The sequence below is a fragment of the Anas platyrhynchos genome, chromosome 10, assembly GCF_047663525.1.
Source record: "Anas platyrhynchos isolate ZD024472 breed Pekin duck chromosome 10, IASCAAS_PekinDuck_T2T, whole genome shotgun sequence".
NCBI classification, from domain to species: domain Eukaryota; kingdom Metazoa; phylum Chordata; class Aves; order Anseriformes; family Anatidae; genus Anas; species Anas platyrhynchos.
The window spans coordinates 9,362,215-9,383,836 of NC_092596.1; the positions used below are offsets into that span (position 1 = coordinate 9,362,215).

Genomic DNA, 21,622 nt, shown 5'->3' on the forward strand with positions numbered 1-21,622 from the left:
AGGATTTCCATTCCATTTGTGTGGTGAAAAATCCACAGGAAACTTCTTTCTCTGAAAATAGGCTAAAAAACCACAATTATCTGACAGCCATGTTTAAACAGTTTGTGAATTGTGTATTTTCACAGCTGCATGACGTCTGGGCCATCCCTGCTGCTTTGCACTGCACACAAGTCCTCATTCCACTCAGGCCAGCTTCGAGTGGGCATTTGAGAAGTGCGAAGTGTTTGCTGCCAGAGAGCTGGGAAGCGAGGACATGGTCAGCCTTTGGAGATCTGGCTGCAAGAGGCAGCAAGTAAAGCAGTAGATCTGATGGACATGAAACATATTTTGAATCGCTGGTGGTGTGTGTAGCTCCTGACACCTTTACTGTCGGGTGTGTACCCCGTGTATGTGTGTAGGAAGTGTCTGTGGCAACAGGCCAGTGCCTTCAGCTCAGTTTGAGTTTCCCCTGTTGGATTACTCGTTGCTGTTGGTTACCTGCTGTGAAGAGGTCTCTCCTGCAGTGGCCCAGGTGAAAGTGCCCGTGAAACAAGTAACTCGCTGATTTTATGAGCTGTATTTTAGTGCAAGCGTTTCCCAGTGATCGGGTTGCGGGGCCTTGCTCAGACTTGCCTCTGGAGGAACTAACAAGCCCAGAAAGTTTGACAGGCGCTGGGAGCTCTGCCGCTGCCTTTCCATCCCTGCTGGTACCCCGAGGACAGGCAACTTGCCACCTGGGCCTCTTGCTCTGCCTGCAGACTTGGAAGACAAAGTGAGGCAGATTTGGAAGTACAGTGGTAACAGAGAGTGGTGAGGATATTGGGCTGTGGAGGGAGAGCAATGACAGTGAGTGTGAAGAAGTCAAGGGGTACAGGCCATAATTTTCAAGTCAAAGTGGGCCCAGAGTGGCCCATTTCAGTCAAGCCAAGCCACAAACTTTAGAGGAAATCCAGATCAGATTCAGCATCCAGATGTCTGAACTTGCTCTCTTTCCTATCTTTAAAGAGCCATCGTTGCTTTGCCAAGGTCTGTATACTGTGGTTATTTGGTGTTCATCTAGTTTCCACGCTGAAAACAGCTTTAATTAATTAACTGGCAGTAGAGCAGCCCACTCGTTTAGCACTTAACAAGCAGGGAGCTAATGGCAGTTCAGCTCCTGTTTGGCTGTAAGGCCTGTATCAGCATCGCATAACTGCTTACTTGCACTGATTTACCTCTGGACTTGGGGCCATGATGTTTATCGACATCTAAGAGCTCGGATCTATCCCCAGAAAACTCGGTGTGGGGCTATTTGGAGCTGGGCTAGCGATGAAAAATCAGAGAAATGCTACCATGAAGTGGCTTGGAGACTGATATGGAGATAGAGAATCAAAAAGGATTAAATCCCGAGGTGGAGTAATTATTTTTAATGACTGTTTACCAGTGCTTCTTGGAAAGTAAGGATCTTTCTAAATGTGTGTGGTGAAACTGCCAGTTCCTGGGAACAGGACTACATTTGACCTAAATGAAAACCAACAGCTGAGGATTTGCATGTTCAAGTAACTTCAAGACAAAACCAAATACATGAAAGACAAAAGAATAATGAAAGAAAACATTCTGAACGCAAACCATCTCAGGTGGTTAGGAGGCAGGGAATCTGCTTCATGTTAGCAAAAAATAGAATCTTTTGAAGCTTGAGGGCCTTATTCTACACCAGTTAAAAGGATGAAATTCTTCCGAAGCCATCAGGATTACATCCTTCCACTGGCTTTAGGATTGGGCCTTCCCACTAGAAAGCTACTTGATCTTTCTTGCTTTTAAATACAAACTTGAATTTCCAATGAGGTTTCCTTCATTTCTTGCTATTAAAGTTTCTTTTGGCAGCGTTTTCTGAACTAAGTGGCAGGCAGATTTCAGATGCAGTCCTCCATCCAAGGTTTTGTACACCAAGCCAGTGAGAATGCTTCCCCAGGGGTCTCTGGGAATTCCGTTCTCGTGGTTGTTACCCTAGAACCAGTCTTGGTTTTGACTTTTTTCCTTTGGACTTCCTCTGATGAGTGGAGATTGACACAATCCAGCTAGCCTCTGCCTCTCAGGATGAGGAGTTCAGTGTGGAGCCATTGTAATTCAGGCTGACAGTAAAACTCACCTGGATAAAACTTCAACTGTGGTTTTGTGTCTTTTCCAAAGAGAAGGCACATCTTGAGGTCAGGTTTGATTCCTAGTTCTTCTGTGGATGGCATTGAAGTTGGCTGCTTGTAGGTTTCTCTTTTCTGCTAAGTGCAAAGCTAGACTAGAATATGATTGGTTTCTGCTTGTGATGGCCCTCGCACTTGATGTCAATTATTATTTGTGTCACAGCTTTCCTTTACATAGCAGGTGTTAATAAAGAAATGGAGATGTCCATTCAAAGATGGCGAAGTTTTGCACCATTAGAAAACTGCTGTAGCAGAGGCAGTTCTGGGACTCTGTGCCAGAGGTGCAGTCCTCAAACTTCTAAGGGAAATGTTTTAAAATGTTTTTCATAATATTCTAGAAGAACTAATCCACTGTAGATCTGTTCTTGCTACTCAATTTGCAAAAGGACCTGATGTCAAAGTACTTGTAAAATATTCCTTACTGGCTTGCCAGACCCAACTATTCAAATATTATCTACTAGCCGAGAATAAATGCGGTTTTCTACTGATCTTTTATAGCACTCAGCATAAATCTTCTGTAGCAATGAGAGTTATGAACTAACTACATTCAAGCACACGTGTGTGTGTTTTTTTTAAATCAAGAGCAGAGATCCTTCCAGGCAGTGCGGCTCCAGGAGCTGACACCACTACTGGTGCTGACTGGTGCACCCTGGCTGCTGCGGGCAGCGCGATGTGCGGTGCCTCACCTCTGCTTGCACCTCATCGGGGCCACTGTCTGCCTGGGGATTGCCACATGAGCTGAATGTGGTGTGATGCCAGAAACGGGTGCAGCTATGCTGTCCTGGGGCTTGGATATCCCAGGACTGTGTTCCCAGCATTAAACCATGGCTGTTTTCCTCCTTTGCTGCCCAGTGAGGACCTTCTGAGTTGTAGCAGTGAGTACCAACGTTACATGTATCACCACGTGGCATCACAGGGCAGTATTTTTCTAACAGGGGTGTCCTGGCTACTTGAAACTCCAGAGCTTCTCTCCCGACCTTGCAATATTGCATGGACTTAGGTTTTTCTTCTGTTAATGTGCAGAGTAGCATGTTAGAATAGGTCGTGATTTACAGTGAGATGGGATAATGCCTGTTCTGGAAGGTCCTGCACACCCCTTGTGTGCTGGAGAATGCCGGCGGTTTTGAGTGGTTATTTCAGAGACGTTGCAATGCTTTCTGTAGCCTCTGTTTAAAAAATAACAGCAATGATACAATGTCCTCGGGGCTTCTTCGCCTCCTAATTACAACCAAGCCTCTCATTAGTCCCGCGGGGAGACAGAATCAAATGCCATGTGGTATTTTACACTTAGGATGCTGTGCTTACCACGAGCTGGAAGGAGGCAGGAAAAGGGGGAGTTAACAATTCATAACCATTTATGGAGCAGGCACAGCCCTCCTTGGACCCAGTTCAGCAGAGTCTGAGGGCCTCAGATCAGGAACTTTATCTGGCTAGTAATTGCATCGGCATGCTGCCTTCCTTGTGTGCAGGGGGGGGCATTTGGTGAGCAGGAGACGAAGCTGCAGAGTCCTTGTGCCGGCACAAGGATGAATTAAATGCACGCACGCCTCCAGGGAAGGACCATGGCTGGATTCTACAGTTGCCTGAAAAGTAAAAAGTAAGTGCCATGCTGAGCCCTCCCCTCCACCTTTCCACAGCGAGCTGACTCCAGTGGGTGCTTGGGAATTCCTCCCTCCTGTATTTCAGCAGCAGCACTGCACACGGTGCTCGTGCCTTGCAACTGATGTGCCATTCGGAGTATAAAGTGCAAAAATTCAACTCGAACTGAACTAACAAATGATGAAAATCGGTCATGCTTTTTTTCCTTCACAGATATGTGTGTATATATATATATATGTATGTCCAGTGGCAAACACAAAATACTGAAAAGGAAATTAAGAACCTTTTACTGTCTCATTATAGCAAAAGGAAAAACGTCCTCTTCTTTATTGATTAGCTACATTGTGTATGTTGAACAAATAATGAGAAATACAGAAATGCAGGTTGGCTTTTAAAAATGTTCAGCTAGAAATCTGGCATTAAATGCTCTCTGAGAACTCGATATGCTCAGTTTTTTGTATAAGCAACCTGAGGTGTACTCTGTAATTGCTCCTCATTGAGAGATTTGATTTTATTTAAAGTAAATATTTTTGATTGCTTCACTATCATGTTCTGTGGGAGAGCTATAAAGGGAGAAGAGGATGGGGCAATGCATGTTAGTATTTGTGCTTTAAACCACTGTCAAGACAGCTTTTGTTTTTCCTTGGATATTCTCTCTGCTAAGGAATGGAAAAAAAATTTCTGCTGCAAAAAAACGAGCAGTGGTTTTTGGTGACAATTTGCATCAGTGGACTGTAGAGGGCTCTATTCTTGCATACAGTGTGGGATTACAGAAAGTGCAAATTCACAGAGAAAAGCAAACAAAATTGTATTTTGAGGCTTAAGATATGAATGATGACAGCAAAAAGTACGGATGAAATCTTGGTTAGCAGGGAAAAAAAGTGCCAGTTCAATAGTGAAGCTGACAATTCCGTCTTTCTCTTTTTCCCTCTTCTAACTGTTGGATTCTTCATATCAACAGTGTCTCACGTTACTCTGGTAGAAATAAGTATTTTTGAAGGCACTCAATTCCTACTGGATTTCAGTTAGAATTTCCATCCCATATTCCATCCCCCTTCTCCTCCTTTGAAACTTGTAACGGTGTCTATGAGAGGAATCTAAATATTTGGAAAGTAAGTCTGCCTTAGGTAAGAGGGAGGATGCAATCACAACGGACAAAAGGACTGAGAATTAGTCCTGATGAAGGCAGAGGGATCGGCACTTGAACTGACAACAAAATCAATCTACGTTGTTTGATTTATGTTGTTTTTCCTCCAGATTCTCCAGTATCTAATGCAATTAAGATAAACTTGGAAGGCTGAGAGAGGCTATAAAGTATGAGCAGCTGACACTTCTTTCGTATGACATATGATCACTTCTTTTCAGGTGGAAATGCACCTGATTTCTAAAGAACAGCTTTGTTTTTTCAACAAATTCTTCTTTCTGGGTGCTCTTCAGTTAGATCTCCATGCTGGGTATATATGCAGATTGCGTTCCTCATCCTGTTGTCTCAGCCTTGTGATGTGTTCCCAAGTGGATTAGTGTGACTATAAATACTTCACAGTCTTTACAAATTTTATATGCTGCTTTGGATGTGATTATTGGCAGTTAAAATGAGCCTAAGACATTAATTGCAGCACCAGAGATGTTTGGAGCCTGAGATGAATTTTGGATGAATTTTTTGGGGAGTTTGACACAAAGCATTTGTCTTTCTGGGCAGTGTTAGATGTGTTACAGGAATGGCTTCCCCAAATCCTCACACAGTTGTTCGACCTGTAGGAGTTAGTTTGCTTTGTGAATGAAATGACTTGGATGTTTTAAACAACTGGCTTGGGCACAAGCAGCGGTTTAGCCAAAGCAGCAGAGCTCTGCACAGGCCTTAAAACTTGCTACTGCCACTGGCAAGGGGTCCTGCCAGGGCTTTGCGTTGCTGCGTCCAGCTGAAGTGCCTGGGCTGTTTTAAAAGCTGCTTGGGGGAGCTCTCTCCTGTGCTGCTGTCCCATTTGCCTTTGCAGCCCCACATTTTCCTAGTGAAGGCTCTGCCTTTGCACGCTGCCATCACTTCTGTCTGAGTCTGAGCTTTCTGCAGTGAGTTCTGCCCCTGTGCTTCGTGAGTGCTCCCTTATGAGATCTCACATCATTTATACAAACCAAAAAAAACTCATGCAGATAATTCCTCAGCACAGCACCAGTCTTAATCCACTGAAATAAAAGTTGGAGATTGCTTTCGTATTTTTTTTTTTATTTGGGTTGCAGATGCTAGTTAATCTTAAATTGTTCTTCCAGTAAGTTTGTGGCTCTTGTAGCCCATCCTTGTTTCATTGTGCTTGGTCCCAGCCCGGTATCAGAACAATCCGTCAGCTCTGGGCAGATGTGATGCAGTTTTCTAAAGCCTGCAGAAGAATCTGTTAATATCTGTCTTTCAGCTTTTGAAACTAGCCAAATATGTAGTTATAAGCTGAAAATGTGGTTGCTTGAATAGTAAGGTTCAGTGATGGTCAATGCAAACTGCCAATTTCCAAAGACAAATATAGTGTGTTAGAAGCTATATAAAGTATTTGGCTGAAGGCTTTGTGTGCCAGCTCAGAGCTGGTTTCAGTAACAGACTACAAGGAAATGTGTTTAACTGGTCTGGAGTTAGTGTGGTCACTCAAGATTTCATGGTGCCTTTCACAAGCAATCCCAGAATTATGGACTTATTTCGGTTTGAATATCTTCTGCTATGCCAACCTCTGTACTTCCAGTGGCATATTTCATTTCTTTCTTGTAGCCCAGAATTGTCAAAAAAAAAAAAAAAAAAAAGCTGATGTGCGCTCCTGTGCTGCAAACAAGTTCAGCATTTGGGTAAAGCAGTTGGTCAGGGGATGCATCGGGATCGTTTTCAATGTATTTTTACTTTGAGATGGAAGTTACAAATGTAAAATGATGTTAGGAATGTCAAGCAAAATTTGTTATCTGGATTAGGTGCTGTTGCTTTGTTGCTGTCTGTGTTTGTTGCCTGTTCAGATTGAGTGTCAGGAAGAGATTTTGGAGTTTGTGGGGATTCTTGCAAAGCCATTACACCGCTGCCTACCTGACTGATAGACAGCTAAGCTGAGGTCTCTGTTCCCTGCACCCTTCCCTCCAGCTCCCTTGCCCTAAGCCTGCCTGTTTGGAGAGGCTCACAGAGGACAGTGGAGGGTGCAGAGTGCGCTTCTACAGCTGTTATTTCTGTGTAGGCTCCTTGGAGCCTTTGGTTCCCCATCGGCAGCGAGCAGCTGCTCCTGGGGCTCGGACACCAGCAAGTGAATTGGAAACGGTTTAAAGCTCCACCAAGTGCTGCTGAAGTAGCGACTTGGCACTGCGGGGAGCGGGGCACTTCCAGGCCATTACGAGCTGCTCTTCTCCGTCAGCAGCTCATTCGCCTCCCGCGGCGTCTCTCGCTTTTTGGAACCACATCGGTGCATTAGGGTTACAGCGGGGACTGTCCATGATGCTCGGCTCTTTGACATGTGCTTGGGCACGGGGCTCACAGCGAGGCACCGAGGCTGTTCCCATCCATGGTGGCATCCCCACGTGTGCCTGGGCTCGGCCAGGCTGTCAGCCATCAGGAGGCCACGCAGCTTCCCCAGTGCTGCTGCCTGGGAGCCGTGGTGCCCAGTGGCAGCAGCCTCCTACAAGAGCTGGTCCTGTGATGCTCTGGAGGTCTGTGAGCAGCTAGTGAATCCTGGGGAGGTGAAACACTTCCCAGGATCACATTGGGATCCTGAAATGCATGTGGTTACCTGCTTTAGTGTTATATTGTTATATTAATGCTATTTCCCGATGAGGGCAAGAATCACTCGTTAACAGTTTTTCAATGGTTTGTTGTATTTTTTCTTTTTTTTTTCTTTCTTTTTTTTTTCTGGTTATGAAAGGTGGCTCCTGCCCAGCAAAGTAAGTTCACCAGTGCAGAGAGAATCCCTGGATGCAGACAGAGGTGGCAATACCAGGTTTCAAGAAACGGCTTATGGAGAGTACAGGAGGCAAAGCATTGAGCAGAAGGGAAGTGCTTTTTGGAAAGTGGGGAGCTCTCCCAGCCAGGGCCAAGTCAGAGAAGGGGTGCTGAGCAGAAAGGACTCCCCAGGCATTACGATCCCTTGGGAATCTTCCAGGAGGCAGCCTGAGAGCTTGCTCCTGTACACAGCAATGTAGAGGGCGTTTGGACATTTGGGAGTGTTTTGTCTTCAGCTGACAGGGCTTGTTCAGTGTCACGCCTGCTATTAAATGCACACAGATTGAAGCCCTGTTTTCTTACACAAGAATAATAGAGAGGGTGAGCAAAAGCAGTCAGGAGGTGGCAGAGCCATGGCACTGCAGGCGGTTGTGCACAGTTGGTACAATGGTGCTGTATTATTAACAGAAAGCTCAACTATTTCTGCTTGTTGATTCATTCCATTTGACTCATCTCTGTGTGAGAAGTTCAGTTGTGGCTTAATACGGCCAGTGAGTCACCCCACCTCTCCCAGTCCTCCTCCTCCTCTTCACACTTTTCTCTGGATGGTGTTTGCTTTAGCAGCCACTGCGATGCGGTGCGTTTGCTGGCTGTAGGCAGAGGAATTCCAGGCAGCCGTGTCCGTTGGGTTTCAGCACAACAGCCCTTTCCCTACCACCAAAGTACTGAGTGTCTGATGGGTGAGTGCCCCTAATGCTGCCCGTCCTACTTATTTTACAGCACAGCAGAAGCTTCTTGGCTTGGGACAATCTGCTGAATGTGATCTTCACTCTTCTGCACCATTTGCCTGCCAGTTTTTTGTCCATCTTATCTTGCCAGATTGAGCCTTGAAAACATCTTGTCATGATTTTCCTTGTGTTCTCTCCTTACGAGTCTTCTGCTGCTCAGAGCATCTAGCTTTGTACCCTTTCAGCCAAATGGAGAGATGAATTTACCATTTCCTCCATGTACAGAGGTCTGGAAAGCTTAATAGCTGTGATATGAAGGCCTGGAAATGGCTTTCTAAGCTGAAATCTGGCTATGGATACTTAAGACAAAAATGTACTAGCTCCAAGTTGTGCTTCCAACAGATAACCTACCTGAGCTAGCGTAGCACAGCTAGAGCTGATTACCAGCAAACCTGGGAAACTCCAAGATGAGGCTGCCTGTGGGGAGACAGGCAGAAACCCAAGGTAATTCCAAGGCTGAATTTTTACTTTTGCTCTCCTAAGGGCTGCTGCTGTAAGAAAACAGCTGAGCACAACGTGCATTGATTCTTACCAGACGCTCAACACTACAGTCATCAAAGCTTGTATTTCTGAGCTAAATCCACTGTCGTTTCAAGGTTGGTACTGTTATGCATCAAGGAGTTTTCAGAAATATTTTGAATACAGCAAATATGAACTGCAGACTTCTTTTTTTTCCATATGTTGTTATATCAGTAATAGTTATTTGTGTTGAGGTAGCAGGTGGCCCTCTGAGGCTCCATTGTGGGAGTCATTGTTTAAACAAATTAAAGCCAGTCACTTAATATCCTGCCTGATTCTGCATGCAGATGCTGAGCTGTCACTGCTCATCAGGCGTGTAGCAGTCAGGGTTGTGCTAACAGCTCAATGTTTCCGACACGATGTACACGAAGACGCTGAGACCTGGGCCACACACATCCTTATGTCCTTACTCATCGTTTAACTCTGTCGTTACACCAGTGTGTGCTGCTGCATTCGTACAGGCCTTCAGGTACCAGGGTACTCTGTGGTCTTGTGTATCCTGTCACCGTGCCGTAGCACCTTAATATCTGTGACATGGTTGGAGGGGACTGTAGCACTTCCAGTCGGAGCAGGGTGACTTTGGGCAGACAAAGCAGCCTGATTCTGCTTTCCAACCATGCAGCCAGAGCTAAAGCGGCATTCCGGCTTCACATTTTTGTGGTGGTTGTTTCTTTTGGCCTCAGAGTTTCAAGGATCTGGTGCTAATTAGCGAACTAAATGTTTGACTTTTATTCATGATGGATTCATTTATGCTTATTCATTCTAAGAAATATGTAACCGTGTGCTTTTGCCAGGCACAGAATCACTCATCTAACAACACAGTTCTGATCCACACGGTATTTCAGATGCGAGCGGGATGTATTTATACACTCGAGCTCAGAATTGCTCTGTAGATGTACGGATGTAGTCATCAAACTGTCTGTGTGGATGGGGGGAATACAGACCTGACAGAGGTGCGGAGCAATTGTTTGCTGATTCACTCTAGCAAATTATTTTCCATCCTCTCAGTTTAGAGAAAAGAATATTCCAGAAGTCGAAAGTTCATTGTGTTGCTTCAAAAAATGCAAATCTCTTCATTGCTTCCTTCCTTGTAGAGCTTGGCCTGTTAAGACCTTACAGAATGTCTCTCCATGCCTGTTTTTTTTTTTCCATGACATCCTCTTGTCAGTACCCTTTTTGTGGCCCTTGGTGTCCCCCTCCTGGGATTTTCTTCCGTTTTGTCCCCTTTTCTCCCTGATGCCACCACCTCCTTCAAAACGGCCAAATGCAGTTGATGCTCCATTGGTGCAAGCCAGCGCTGGCTCAGCTGGTCTTGTTGTGAAGGGGTGTTTGTGGCTGCAGCCTTGGAGAAGTGGGATCCCTTTGTAGTGGCTGCTCGTATGAAAGAGAAAAGCCAGTAGATAGCCTGGGGACACACGTGGCTCAGGGACTGCTTGAAGCACATGCATGACCTCCCTTGGCTCTCACAATTCTCCTGTCCTTCAGGACAGCGTGCCTCGGAAGGTGCCTGACTTGGGCTGCAGGGAGAGCTGCCAGGAGGAAAGAGCAGGGACAGGAGAAGACTTCAGTGAAATCAAACGCAGGGAGACCCTCAGACTCCCCACAGAGCTCCAGAAAAGCTCCTTTTGCAAGCGTGGAAGCTGCCCCAGGCCTTCCTTTGGCTCTGGCTAAGATCAGCAGCCAAAATGGGATCTGAATTCCAGAAACCGTGGGAGCTCACGGGGTTTAGCCAGCCAGATGCAGTTTGTTTCAACATAGGAGGGAACTGGCCTTGTTTTTATTTTCGCGTGTGTACAGCCAGTAGATGTTGCCCTGGCTAAGTCTGGGGACTTCACATGAAGAGATTTCCTGACCTTCCTGCCAAAGGCAGCCTCTGAGACCACAAAGCCTGCATTTTATTTGCTCTCTTGTATAGCCAAAAGATGGCTGGCTGTTTGTAAGAGTTTGATCCTTGGAGTGAACATTTGTGACACAGTCAGCCCTGGAAATTTCTGTTAGTCACTAGTTTTTTTGCTGTTTGTTTGTTTCTTTGTTAGTGTACTTTAAATTCCTAGGCATTAAATGTCTTTATTAACATATCTTGGAAGCAATGGGTTCTGGGGAGTTTGATCTACCTAGAGATTTTTTTTTTTTTTTTTTTACTTTTTCCCCTCTGTAGGCTGTTCTTTATCTCACAGAGTGAGTGATAAGGGACAGTTTTGGAAAAATAAATAAATAAAAAAGCTTCAGACATAGCTTCAAGTCCCACGTTTCAGTTCTGGCATTCAGATAGCTATTGTTTCAGCCTCATTTTCCCTGCAATATTCAGACAGCTTAATTTGTTATTTTTTTCTCCAGACTCTTTTCAGGCCTAGGATGTGCTGATTCCTCGTGAACATCTTGGGGACCAGAGCAGGATCCAAATACAGGAACACGGCAGATATGCAGGCCACTCTTGTGAAATTTTATGATTTCTGTAACTTATTTGTAGTGGTAGCACCTGGTAGCAGAGTCAACTGGTAAGGTCCCAACGTGCTGGTCTCCTGTAGCAGAGGCAGTGCTTTGCTTGGTAAGCTTTCCAGGCATTCAGCGTGACCATCGCGATTCCACAGGCAAAGAAGCTCAAGGCTGAGTGATAAACATTTTGGGTCCTGTTGGCAGCCCTGCCATTTGGCCTGGACTCCAGTGACAGAGGCAGAGACAGTCAGCTTGACTTTTATTCCTGTACTTGACTCTGGCTTCGTGACTCTGCTAGCGTAAGGCATGCCTGCTCTTCAGTGATAGTGGCTGGATGCTTCCTGCTGCTCTGCTCGTGGAGCTGTTTCCAAAGGCAGCAGAGCTTTCTGGTGTAACTCCCTAACTGCCTTTGGTTACGTCCGTGTTGATGTTAAGTGCTTGTTTCCCCTCCCTCCCCACTTCGCCAGCTGTATCCACGTCAAGTGGATCTGAGGGAGTCTCCTGCTGCTGGCAACATGCTGGTTCCTCGTACCGTTGCTGGATGACTCTGCTGCTTCTGTTGCTTCTTGTTAGGAAGAGTGGAAGAAGATCCTCATTCCAGCTGTTTCCTGAAACTTCCCCAGTGTGGTAGTGTAAAGAAGAATTACTACATGTGAAAAGCACTGACTTATACCTACGCTGGTGCCAAGTGGTGCAGTTCAGCTGGGTCAGTTAGTGTACATTCCTTTACAATGGAGGCAGTCAGGGCCCAAAGCATTGGCTGAGCTTTTGTGTGTGCTTAGTTCATGACTGAGTTGGTGCCAGTCTTGATTTGAGCAAAGTTCTCTCGCGTTTCCGCTGATTTGTACAGACCAGAAAATGCACTGGAAATATTATGCTGTAACTTACTGTCAGAGAAGGGCTGTTCAGAAGCACTTAGTTTTTGGCAAACAGGTGGATATTCTGCTGTCTGTGTTGAAGCAGACTTGCAGTAGGGATCCCTGCACTGACAGCAGCAGTACGAGGTTGTGCTAATAAGCTCTGCAGAGTAATTAGGGGCACGAGGGCATGCCTGAGACAGGTCATTGTCTGCTGTGGGTGCCAGCCATTGCAAAGTGGGGCTGCTCAGACTTGAGCTGGGCATCCCGAGCTGAATACAAACCAGCTCTGCTCAGCTGTACCTGCCCCAGCTTTGAGCTCTCACAGGACCATGTACATATGCTGCAGAGTGCATTTCCACTCTGTTTTCTCCAGTAGCTTACAAATATTTTTTAGTCTCGTTTTCCCTTCCCCCTTCTTATCCTTTTGGCTTCTCACACAATTACAGACTGAGCCCGTGTGACTGTATGAAAGGCATTTCCTCCTGCTCCTTTTTTATTTTTTTAACTCAGCTTCAGCCCACCAGCTGCTTTCCATTAGCGTTACACACACACTCGCTGGGAGGGCAGCACATAATGCACTGCTGAATAGCAGAAATCCTTCAGAAGCGGTCAGACAGAGGCTGCTCAAAGCAGACTGTAGGTAAAAAGAGTTCAGCACACTGGGACCTGTCTTCTGGCAAGCCTTCCCTGTGAAGTCCGGGTCTGGGGACCGAGCACGGTGAGGGGGTGTTGTCTGAATGCAAAGCGTGAAAGCTGGCTGTAGATCTCTTAATGTGAAAGGTTGTTTGCTCTGGATATCTCTTCAAGGGTAGCAGCTGAGTGTTTTCTGATGCTGTGGGGAATTATGACCCCTACTTGTTCCTGGGAGAGCATTTTTATTGATACTAAATACTGACAAGTTGCTTGTCTAGGCTTCCTGATCTGTGATCCTTTGAAAATGACCTTAAACTTTCCTAAGCTCTTCTTTCCATAGAAATGACAGGATCAGTACTCATTAACTTTGTAATCTTCTTCCCCACCCCTCCCTGTTATCAGTGGAGGTGGCAGCAAGAGGCCTCATGTAAGCTGTTGTTTGTGCCATTCTCCTATTCCTGCTTGAAACAGCCACAGTTGTGCGAGGCTCAGACCAGGTAGGGTTTGGAAAAACATCCAGCTGGCCAAAACTGGGGGCAGTTCATCCTAGAAACTCTAAAAAGAGTTGAGTGGGATCGGCTGTGCGAGGTCAGGTCCCAGTCCCACTGTCATGTTGGGCAGGACCCTGCTTGAGCCTGGTTCCTGGTTGATTGTGGGATCCCACACCATTCAGCCTGTTCCCTGAACAGGGACCCTGAAGAGCAGCTTGCTCGGCTCGCTGCACAGACAGTGACGGGAGCTTTGGTTGTGGAGTTGGTGATGGGCTCAAGGGACATGAAAATTGAATAGAAACCTCGCTGGCTCTGCTGTTGCTTTGTGATTGACTCTGAGAGTCTGTTCAGTGGGGTTGCAGAGGGTAAACCAAAGACAATTTTGCTTCCCTTACTTTCAGTGGGTTGCCAAGTCCATGGCTAGCCTGTAGCGTTCCCAGGGAGGAAGCAAACAAGCCCATTTTGACAGAACAAAGTCCTCCAACGTGCCTTAATAGGACAGAGTAACAATTTAACCTGTCACCTTCAGCTGAAGAACATAATGTGAATACTAAACCATCCTGCAGCCTGTGTTTTTATGAGGCTCTGTGCTCAGGGCAGACTGGGGGCTTTTCTCGAGGTCCTGCTGCAGCTCCAGGTGTGTTGGGTGGGGATGCTGGCCACGGGCTGGTCCTGCAGGACAGGTGAGGGGCCTGCATTTCCCGGTGCTGACCCATCTTGCTGTGCAAAGCGTGTGTCCAGAAATCTGAGCACAAGCTTGGTTTTTGTAGCCTGGAGGAAATGGGTCTTTAAAAACTCCAGGCTAAAATGCCACCTCTTTCTGGTGGCCGCTTCTCGTTGTCTGTCTCCTGTAGGGTATGAAGATATTAAACGAATGAAGTGCCTGGCGGTACTGAGTCCTTATTTTCTCAAGCCTTTATTTGTTTGGAAGGAGACTGTTCAGGGGTCAGCATCTCCTTTGATCTCTTTTGCGAGGCCTTCCAGAAGGCTCGTGCAGAGGCATGGGACTGAACTGAAGAAACACCAGAAGCTGGGGACGGAGCCTGCTTGTTGTGCGGTCTCCATCTCTTTGGTCTGATGCAGACAGCAAGGAGGCTGTGTCTCCTTTGTGAGGCTGAGCAGAAAGCATGTCTGTTTGTCTTGGGCCTTTGTCAAATGTGGGAAACTTGAGTCCTGTACAATGTTAACTTCCCTGCAGTCCTTAAATACGCAAACCAAGGAGGGAAGGGAGTTGTCTTTGCTGTTAGCATGTTTCCCCCCACGTGATACACTTATTCAGGTAATGTACTTAGCCGGGAAAAGGGAATAGTCAGACATTTCCCGGCTTTGCATTTCTTCTGCCCAGCCAATGCCTTCCTGTAGAGCACTCTAAATATTTGTCCGGCTGCTCCAGATTGTAAAAGAGAGACAAGGCTATTTCTCCTGTTGCTGGAGTGTTTTCTCTTAGGACTTAAGAGTTGCCCTAATGAGTTGAAGAGCTCCAGGTGAAAACTCAGCAGGGTTATTAACGGCAGTGCTGTATGTATAGCAGGGAGCCCAGATCTAGACCATAAACCACATCAGTGTAGCAGTGATTGCTAACTATGCCCTGTTGCCTGCTTTGAACATAAGGAAAGCCTTAAACTGTGGGAGCTGTATGCCTTTAAATTACACATATGCCTTCAAAATGCTTGACAGCTCCATCACTGCTCTGCTGTGCCTGCTGCCACTGAGGAGAGAGCCTGCTTTGTCCCTTGGTGGGCACCTTCTCCCAGCTGTCCTCTAGCATCTCCTGGCATGCCAAACCTTGGAAATGCTGCTCCAAAAGGCCTCTTATTTCATCTGATACTTTATCACTAAAAATCAATGTGCATACAGCATCTGTTTAAAACTTCGTCTCGTGGTGCAGTGCTCCGGGGGAGCCTGCGGGGTGCACGTGGTGAGTACAGCTGATTGAGCTGGGCGGGCAGTATCGATACATCCCTACCACGCGCAGCGCTGCGGCTGTCAGCTGTCATTAAGGGCTGCAAGTGGTGGATGTCGGGGTTCGATCCGTTAATGCCTGTGCACTCACATGTGTTCGTATTGATGGGGTTTTGTCCTCATTCTCTCTGCTACATTAATCCTCAGGCTAGGGTTTGGTGCCCAGAACTTTTGCTAGCTTTTCTCTTGTAAAATAAAGCAGAGTGCTGCCAGAATTTGAAGCCTAAATGTTATCTCAGTGCTAACTTTCCTTCAGGTACGTCATCATTGTAATGATGGAATTTACACTTGGCTGTAAATATTTTTTCTCTTGTTATTTCAATGCTTGTTAACTTAGAGCTTTAGGTCCTAAATGGGGGCACAGTTGCAGACTCGTGATGCACCCTCGCAATTGACACTTGACCTCCATATGCCCCAGAGAACTCAGCTATAAAATTGAGTTAATGCAGGAGCTGATTTGACTGTAAAGAGACTGCCTCGGAGCTGAACTGCTCTGCAATTATAGTTCTACTTGTATAAGAGATACACCAAATGGAAATAAATGCTTGTTGTAATAAACACAGCAGTCAAAGGATCTCCAAGGACTGGAGGGGTTCTGAGTGAGCAGCTGAGATGATGGAGTAATTTAAATAAATGGAGAGCCAGCAAAAACAAAGCTGAATCTGAAATCAACATTTTGCCTTGCTTTCTTGTTATTGAAGGTGAGCAAAGCAGAAGCTAGAGGTGTGAATGAGCCAGAAGTCAGTCCCACTCGCAGTCTGGGAAAAGAAGAGCAAGTCTGGGGACTCGCCAGTTTGTCCTTGTAAATGTGCTGAGCACTGTCTTAATGTTTTATTTCAAATGCATTTCCCTTTCCCTAAGGATAAATCTAACAATATGCATTGTGTATAAAGTTGAGGGGAAAAAATGGGTCCAAATTTCTTCTTAATGCAGAGAATCTATGAGAAAGTCTGCTGATGACCACTTTAATCAAAATATGCAGGAAATGCAGGCATTTCCATGGATAATTGATGAGACCTGAATGGAAAAAGGAGAAATGCTGAATGGTTATGATCATCTAAAAGGGAAGGTCTTAAAAGTCTTACTCTTTGTTGCTTCTGCATATTGTCTAACAATTGTTTCAAAGCCAATTGTTTCAAACCTCTGTGCATCTTATTTAGCAAAGGCACAATCAGTCCTGGTCCCTGCAATGACTTCTTCATTGCCTTTTTTGCAAGGTGAGATGAGATTGTTTGGAAGTACAGTGTGTTAATCCACTCCTGTGTTTGCTGCCTCCAGATGAGTTAAACCAGAAGAAAACTGTGGTCCGTCTGCTCTGTTTCTACCTAGAGGTCAGCAGCATGGCAGCAGGTAGTACAGGGCATGCTTCCTCTCTCTGCTTTCTTGCAGGAGCCCTGCCTTTTTCCTCCATGGCCTGCTGCTGCCTTTTTTTTTGTTTTTTTTTTGACAGTCCCATTTCCTCTGCACACCTTCTCTTTTAAGGTTATCTGAGGACTTGGGCTGTCCATGGACTCAGGGAAGTACTAGTGCTCTTCGCCGTAATGTAATATAGGTGTGGCTGATACAGAAGGAATACAAGAGTTTGCTGACTGGCCAAACAGGCACCTAAGCTATGTAACTTAGCAGTATTGTACCACTTGAGGTGGAAAATAAACCATGTCTGTGCAAAAAAGGGGACAAGATTTGTTTGTGGGTATTTTCATTTGTCTGTGGGGGTATTTTCATTTGTTTGTATGGGTATTCTCATTTCTTTGTGAAGGTTTCTTACTCTTTAAGCCCTGACATGGCATACTGGAACTGCTAACTATGTAAATGTATCATTTGGATATCTCCTCTGACAAAGGACAATATTTATGAGCTGCCTTGCTAAACTGTCACGTTCCCATTGTTGCTTGACATTTGTACTGTAACTCTTGCGGTCTGCTGCCTAATCCCTTTGTTTCTGACAGACACCCGTTTAGGAGCCTTGGAAAATACAAAGTGGAGCCAGTTAGCATTGAATGATCTTAAAACTAGACCGAACTTTTGTTTTCATCGGGGAGGAAGATGATGCCGTCAGCTAATGTGGTTGATCAATAGACCTGCTTGCGATAAGGTTTCAAAGCTTGTGGCTAAAAGCTGATTGCACTGGAACCAAAATAAATTTGATCTATTGGTTTCCACAAATGCAGCATAGCCCAGAATGATGGTTCAGTGCTGATGCTTAACTAATTTTAATAATGCTGACAGGCTAGCCTGGTGCCTGCTGTAAGGACACTGTAATACATGCACCCTGGGCAGCAGAGCTCTTATTTAAAATGTTTTTTACAGTAGCATGGAGCTGTCAGTCTGTAGCAAAGCGTGTGCATAAAGATTCATTATTCTGAGGCTGGGAAGCATTACAGTCCTTGGCTGGTCACGTTTTCATGTAATACAAGCTTTGATCCTGGATTCCTAAAAAGAGAGAGGTACTGGCACAAAGTAAGACTAGTTTATTTGTTTTGGCTGGAGAAATAAGTGTCACTGAAAAATGTGGAAAAGGTCTGTGGCTCAGGTGCAAAACAAGTGTGCAAGCTCTGTTTGTGATGAGCATTTGGGAACACAGCAGCAGGGTGGGATCATGGTCTGTGAAGGTGGACAAAAATGTAACCAATGCTTTCATCTCTATTTCAGTGACTATATCATGGCTACGGGGCCAACAGACGTCATACAGTCACCTGAAACAGGAGAGACTGTTGAAGAGTGCACAGGTAAGCAGTAGTTCTCCAAATGTGGAGCTGATTTGGAAGTCAAGGTTTATTTTTTTCAAGCTGGGGGAAACGTCTGTGGTGACTCGTTTTGCAGGTTTAGTTTTTTTTTTCTTTTTTTTTTTTTTTTGTCTGTGTGGCATTGCCAGCTGGCAATATTATGAAAAGGACCCTTAATGTGCAGTACTGGAGGATCATAATGTGTTGGATGTTAGTATTTTCTGAATCTGCCTTGGATTTTCAAAAAATTAGGACATAAGTGCTTGAATAGCTGCTTGTCGTGCCTGCCTTGGTGGATGCCACGGAGCTGGGGGCTGAGCATGGTAGCCAACTGTTGTATTAGCCTCTGCCTGTGGGAGCTGTGAGTGCCCCTGCTGCAGCTTTATTCTCTGCTTCTGGCCACAGACAACCATTTGTTACTTATTCTTTCATCCAGTGGCATGGGCTGATGCAGGCAGCCATGAGGGAATGGAATAATAGACAAGAAAGGAAAATATGTTACTTATGCAAGAGCTGTGTTAATTAAAGCAAATCCCTTTTGCCAGTGTTCAGACTTTTCTTGAGGAGCTAAGCGAGTATGAAGAATACCACAATAGCTGAAGCGTTTCAGAAGTGGCTGTCATACCAGTTGATTTTTTTTGGCTAATGTTTCACAGTCATTTTCAATGTTTCAGTGTTTCAAAGACCAGCTTGCTTCATCCTTTAGAAATAGATTTGCCACCACCAGAATACTGGTACGGGAGAGAATCAAATAGCAAAGCAACTCTTAGTTGAACCCTGTGTGGCAGATGGATAGTGGTGAAGGAAGGGGTGATGGATGCCCAGTAGTGGCTGGTTTTCTGAATTTATAACCTAGTTGATGATGTTGTCCAGTGCTACTTGGGACACACTGGTGACCTTGTATGAAACCCAGATGTGCACGTTTTGTGCTCAGGTTTGGAGAACGTTCAGAAAATGGATCAAATCCTGACTCTGCTAACAAGGAAGGCAGGAGATGGCCTTCTGGCTTAATTGTTGGCTCTAAAAAGACCAGGAATATTTCTGTCTCTTAACTGGTTCTAATTGAACCAAACTTATTAAGTTAAAAGCTGCTGCACTATTACTGAGATATTCAAGAAACACTTAACCAGACCTGGAAAAACCTATCTTGTTTTGTTGTTGTTTTAATTTTTGGAAATTTGTTTATTTCCCATGTAAGGTAGGATTGCATCACCTCTTCCTCTTTGTAGTGGCTTATAATGGAAAAGCTTTAGGAGGCTAAAATTCCCACTCTTCACAGTCTAGTCAATGAGATTAACTTCTTCGGGGTTATGTTATTGTCTGACTAGTTGTAGAGTTTCCAGTGCACACTGTTTCTTCCTAGCGGTAGTGACAAAGTAATTGTCCAAAAACTCTCAGTGCCCATTGCTAGTCTTGCTAAATATCACAATTTTATTGCTTGTTTGGCAGCCTTGAGTATTTTTTTGTGAAGCTAGAATCATGGATCGTGGTATTTTTTTTTTTTTGAGAATCTTGTCTTTTTTTTTTATATCCTGTATTTTTATTCATGAAAATAGCTAGTTGTTGGAGCTGAAGAAAAAAATGAGTGCACCTTAGAAGACAGAGAGCATAGAATATCCCTAAATGATCCGTTTGATTTAAATACGATAATTGAGCTTCTAAATCGGATATTCCCTCTGCTTTTTACAGTCTCAATTTTGCACTGGTAAAAGTATCTTTCTCTCTTCTATGTTATAGGGAAGAGCTCTACAGTGAGCAAAAAGAGCGTTAATTCTCTCAGTGCACAGGAGAAACCATGAAATAGGCAATACACAAGCAGTAAAAAATACAGAATAAATAAACTTTGCAGAAAAAGCAAATGCTTATTCCTGCTCCTTTTCTCTTATAATGGGCTAAATTGTTAGAGTTCATTTTGGGGAGGACTTTTGCTTTTTAGGGCAGTAGCCTTTAAATTAATATTTTGTTTTTAATGTCTTAATTGAATATTGACAACTGTAAGCATTTAAAAATAATGACATTATTTTATTCATCAGTGGTGAATTATTACATTGAATTATTCATCAGTGGGTGAATGGGGAAAAGGCAGTTGTCTGAGCTTGGATTTTCTCTCCCTATTTTGACTAGGTTTTTGTTACAGCTTTGCAACAGCTTTATTTCATTTTAAGTCATAAGATCCTCTCGCACATTATTCAGTAAGTTGAATTATCATGGAGCACGGTACCAATTTAATGATATGTTGGGCTACTTCACAGTGCACTGAGATGTAGACACCTCTAAATGAAACGTGGCATCCCTTTAACAGCGTGGAGAAGCAGCAGTACAAAGTGCTTGCAGCAGGAAACTGATTTGAACACCATCTTTCTGAGCTGTGCCTTTATTGTCAAATGCTCCGCCACAGAGCAGCCCCACAGTTTTCATCTGCATGCAGCACAAAGTGTCTAGGGGTGATTTTATCTTCTTTGCGTAATAACATGGCAAGTGCCCATCTTCTGGAACTGCAGGGAAACTGAGTGTTTCTCATTCATCTGAAACAGCTGAAGGCATGCAGCTGAGCAGAGCCCAGCTGAAGAGGAATTATTGCTGGAGGGGATGTGCCCCGCACATCAGAAATAAATCAGAGGCTAGAGAAGGTACTGAAGTAACAGAGGACTCTCTGTTCACAACGATGCCCAAGTATTGTCCCATGCCAGTTGAGGTTTACTAATTGGCAGTGCTTGTGAATCTTTTCCATGGGCTCCATTCTAAAGTTAGCACCACTTCTGATCTAAACAAGTATTTGGAGTGTTCTTCCTGGCAATATTCTGCTTTGTGGAAGGACTTGTGTCTGTTGTTCTTGTCCTTAGGACCACTTCTTTTTTGTTGGTTGTGTTTTGTGTGTGTTTTTTTTTTTTAAACATCCTCCTGGTTCTTCTGGAAATACTAACATCTAATTATGCTCAACAGTAATACTTGCACTAGAATTAAACTTCCTTATTGTCACTGACAGATCTCCACTGTAGCTGGCAATGTCCTTATTTTTCATTTAGACTGCCTTTAAGTTGCAAAGCTCTCTGTGTGCAGCAATGTCTGCCATTTTGTTCTTTCAGTCACTGGAGTGTGCTAGCAGACATTGTTGGATTGATAATTTTGGGGCGCTGCTTCATTTTAATCTTTTGTTTTGCTAATCTAAAATAAACCAATTCTGCTTTGTCCAGTTTGCCAAAAGAATACCACGTAGGTTGTCTAGCTACTGATGTGAATGGTAGTAATGGTAGAGAGGCATTTCTAAAGACTCTGCAGTCTCAGTCAATACACTTGCTTCATCGGGAGGCACTGTGCTCTTCTGATTGCTGTGTGACCTGTCTTTTCTTACCATCTCCTGCTCTGGAGATGTGTAAACACTCATTGAGCCCCATGACAGAGTCTTAACAACTCTAAAAGCTTTGGGCTCAGCTCTGGCATCCAAGGGAGGCAATTTATCCTTTATTTTCTGAGACTACATCATTCTTTTACTGCCTGATACACAGCTTTCTGAGATCTTCTGCTGATAAACCCTCCATAGGAGCACCACATCTCGTTGT

At 44.7% G+C, this 21,622-nt stretch overlaps 1 protein-coding gene across 18 annotated transcripts in view; it reads left to right on the forward strand.

The window, feature by feature from the left end:
* KIAA1210 (KIAA1210 ortholog) overlaps positions 1–21,622 on the forward strand; it is a 69,587-nt gene that overhangs the window by 13,755 nt on the left and 34,210 nt on the right. For 8 of the 18 annotated variants that reach the window (XM_027465266.3, XM_027465273.3, XM_027465267.3 and 5 more), the window contains one exon: positions 17,989–18,065. In XM_027465266.3, the coding sequence (XP_027321067.3) occupies positions 17,989–18,065 (77 nt within the window). Of the gene's footprint in view, positions 1–2,918; positions 3,032–3,533; positions 3,754–8,245; positions 8,388–12,781; positions 12,969–13,210; positions 13,381–17,988; positions 18,066–21,622 lie in introns of those variants that run through there. The other 10 variants (XM_072042879.1, XM_027465264.3, XM_038184153.2 and 7 more) reach the window with 6 other exon arrangements.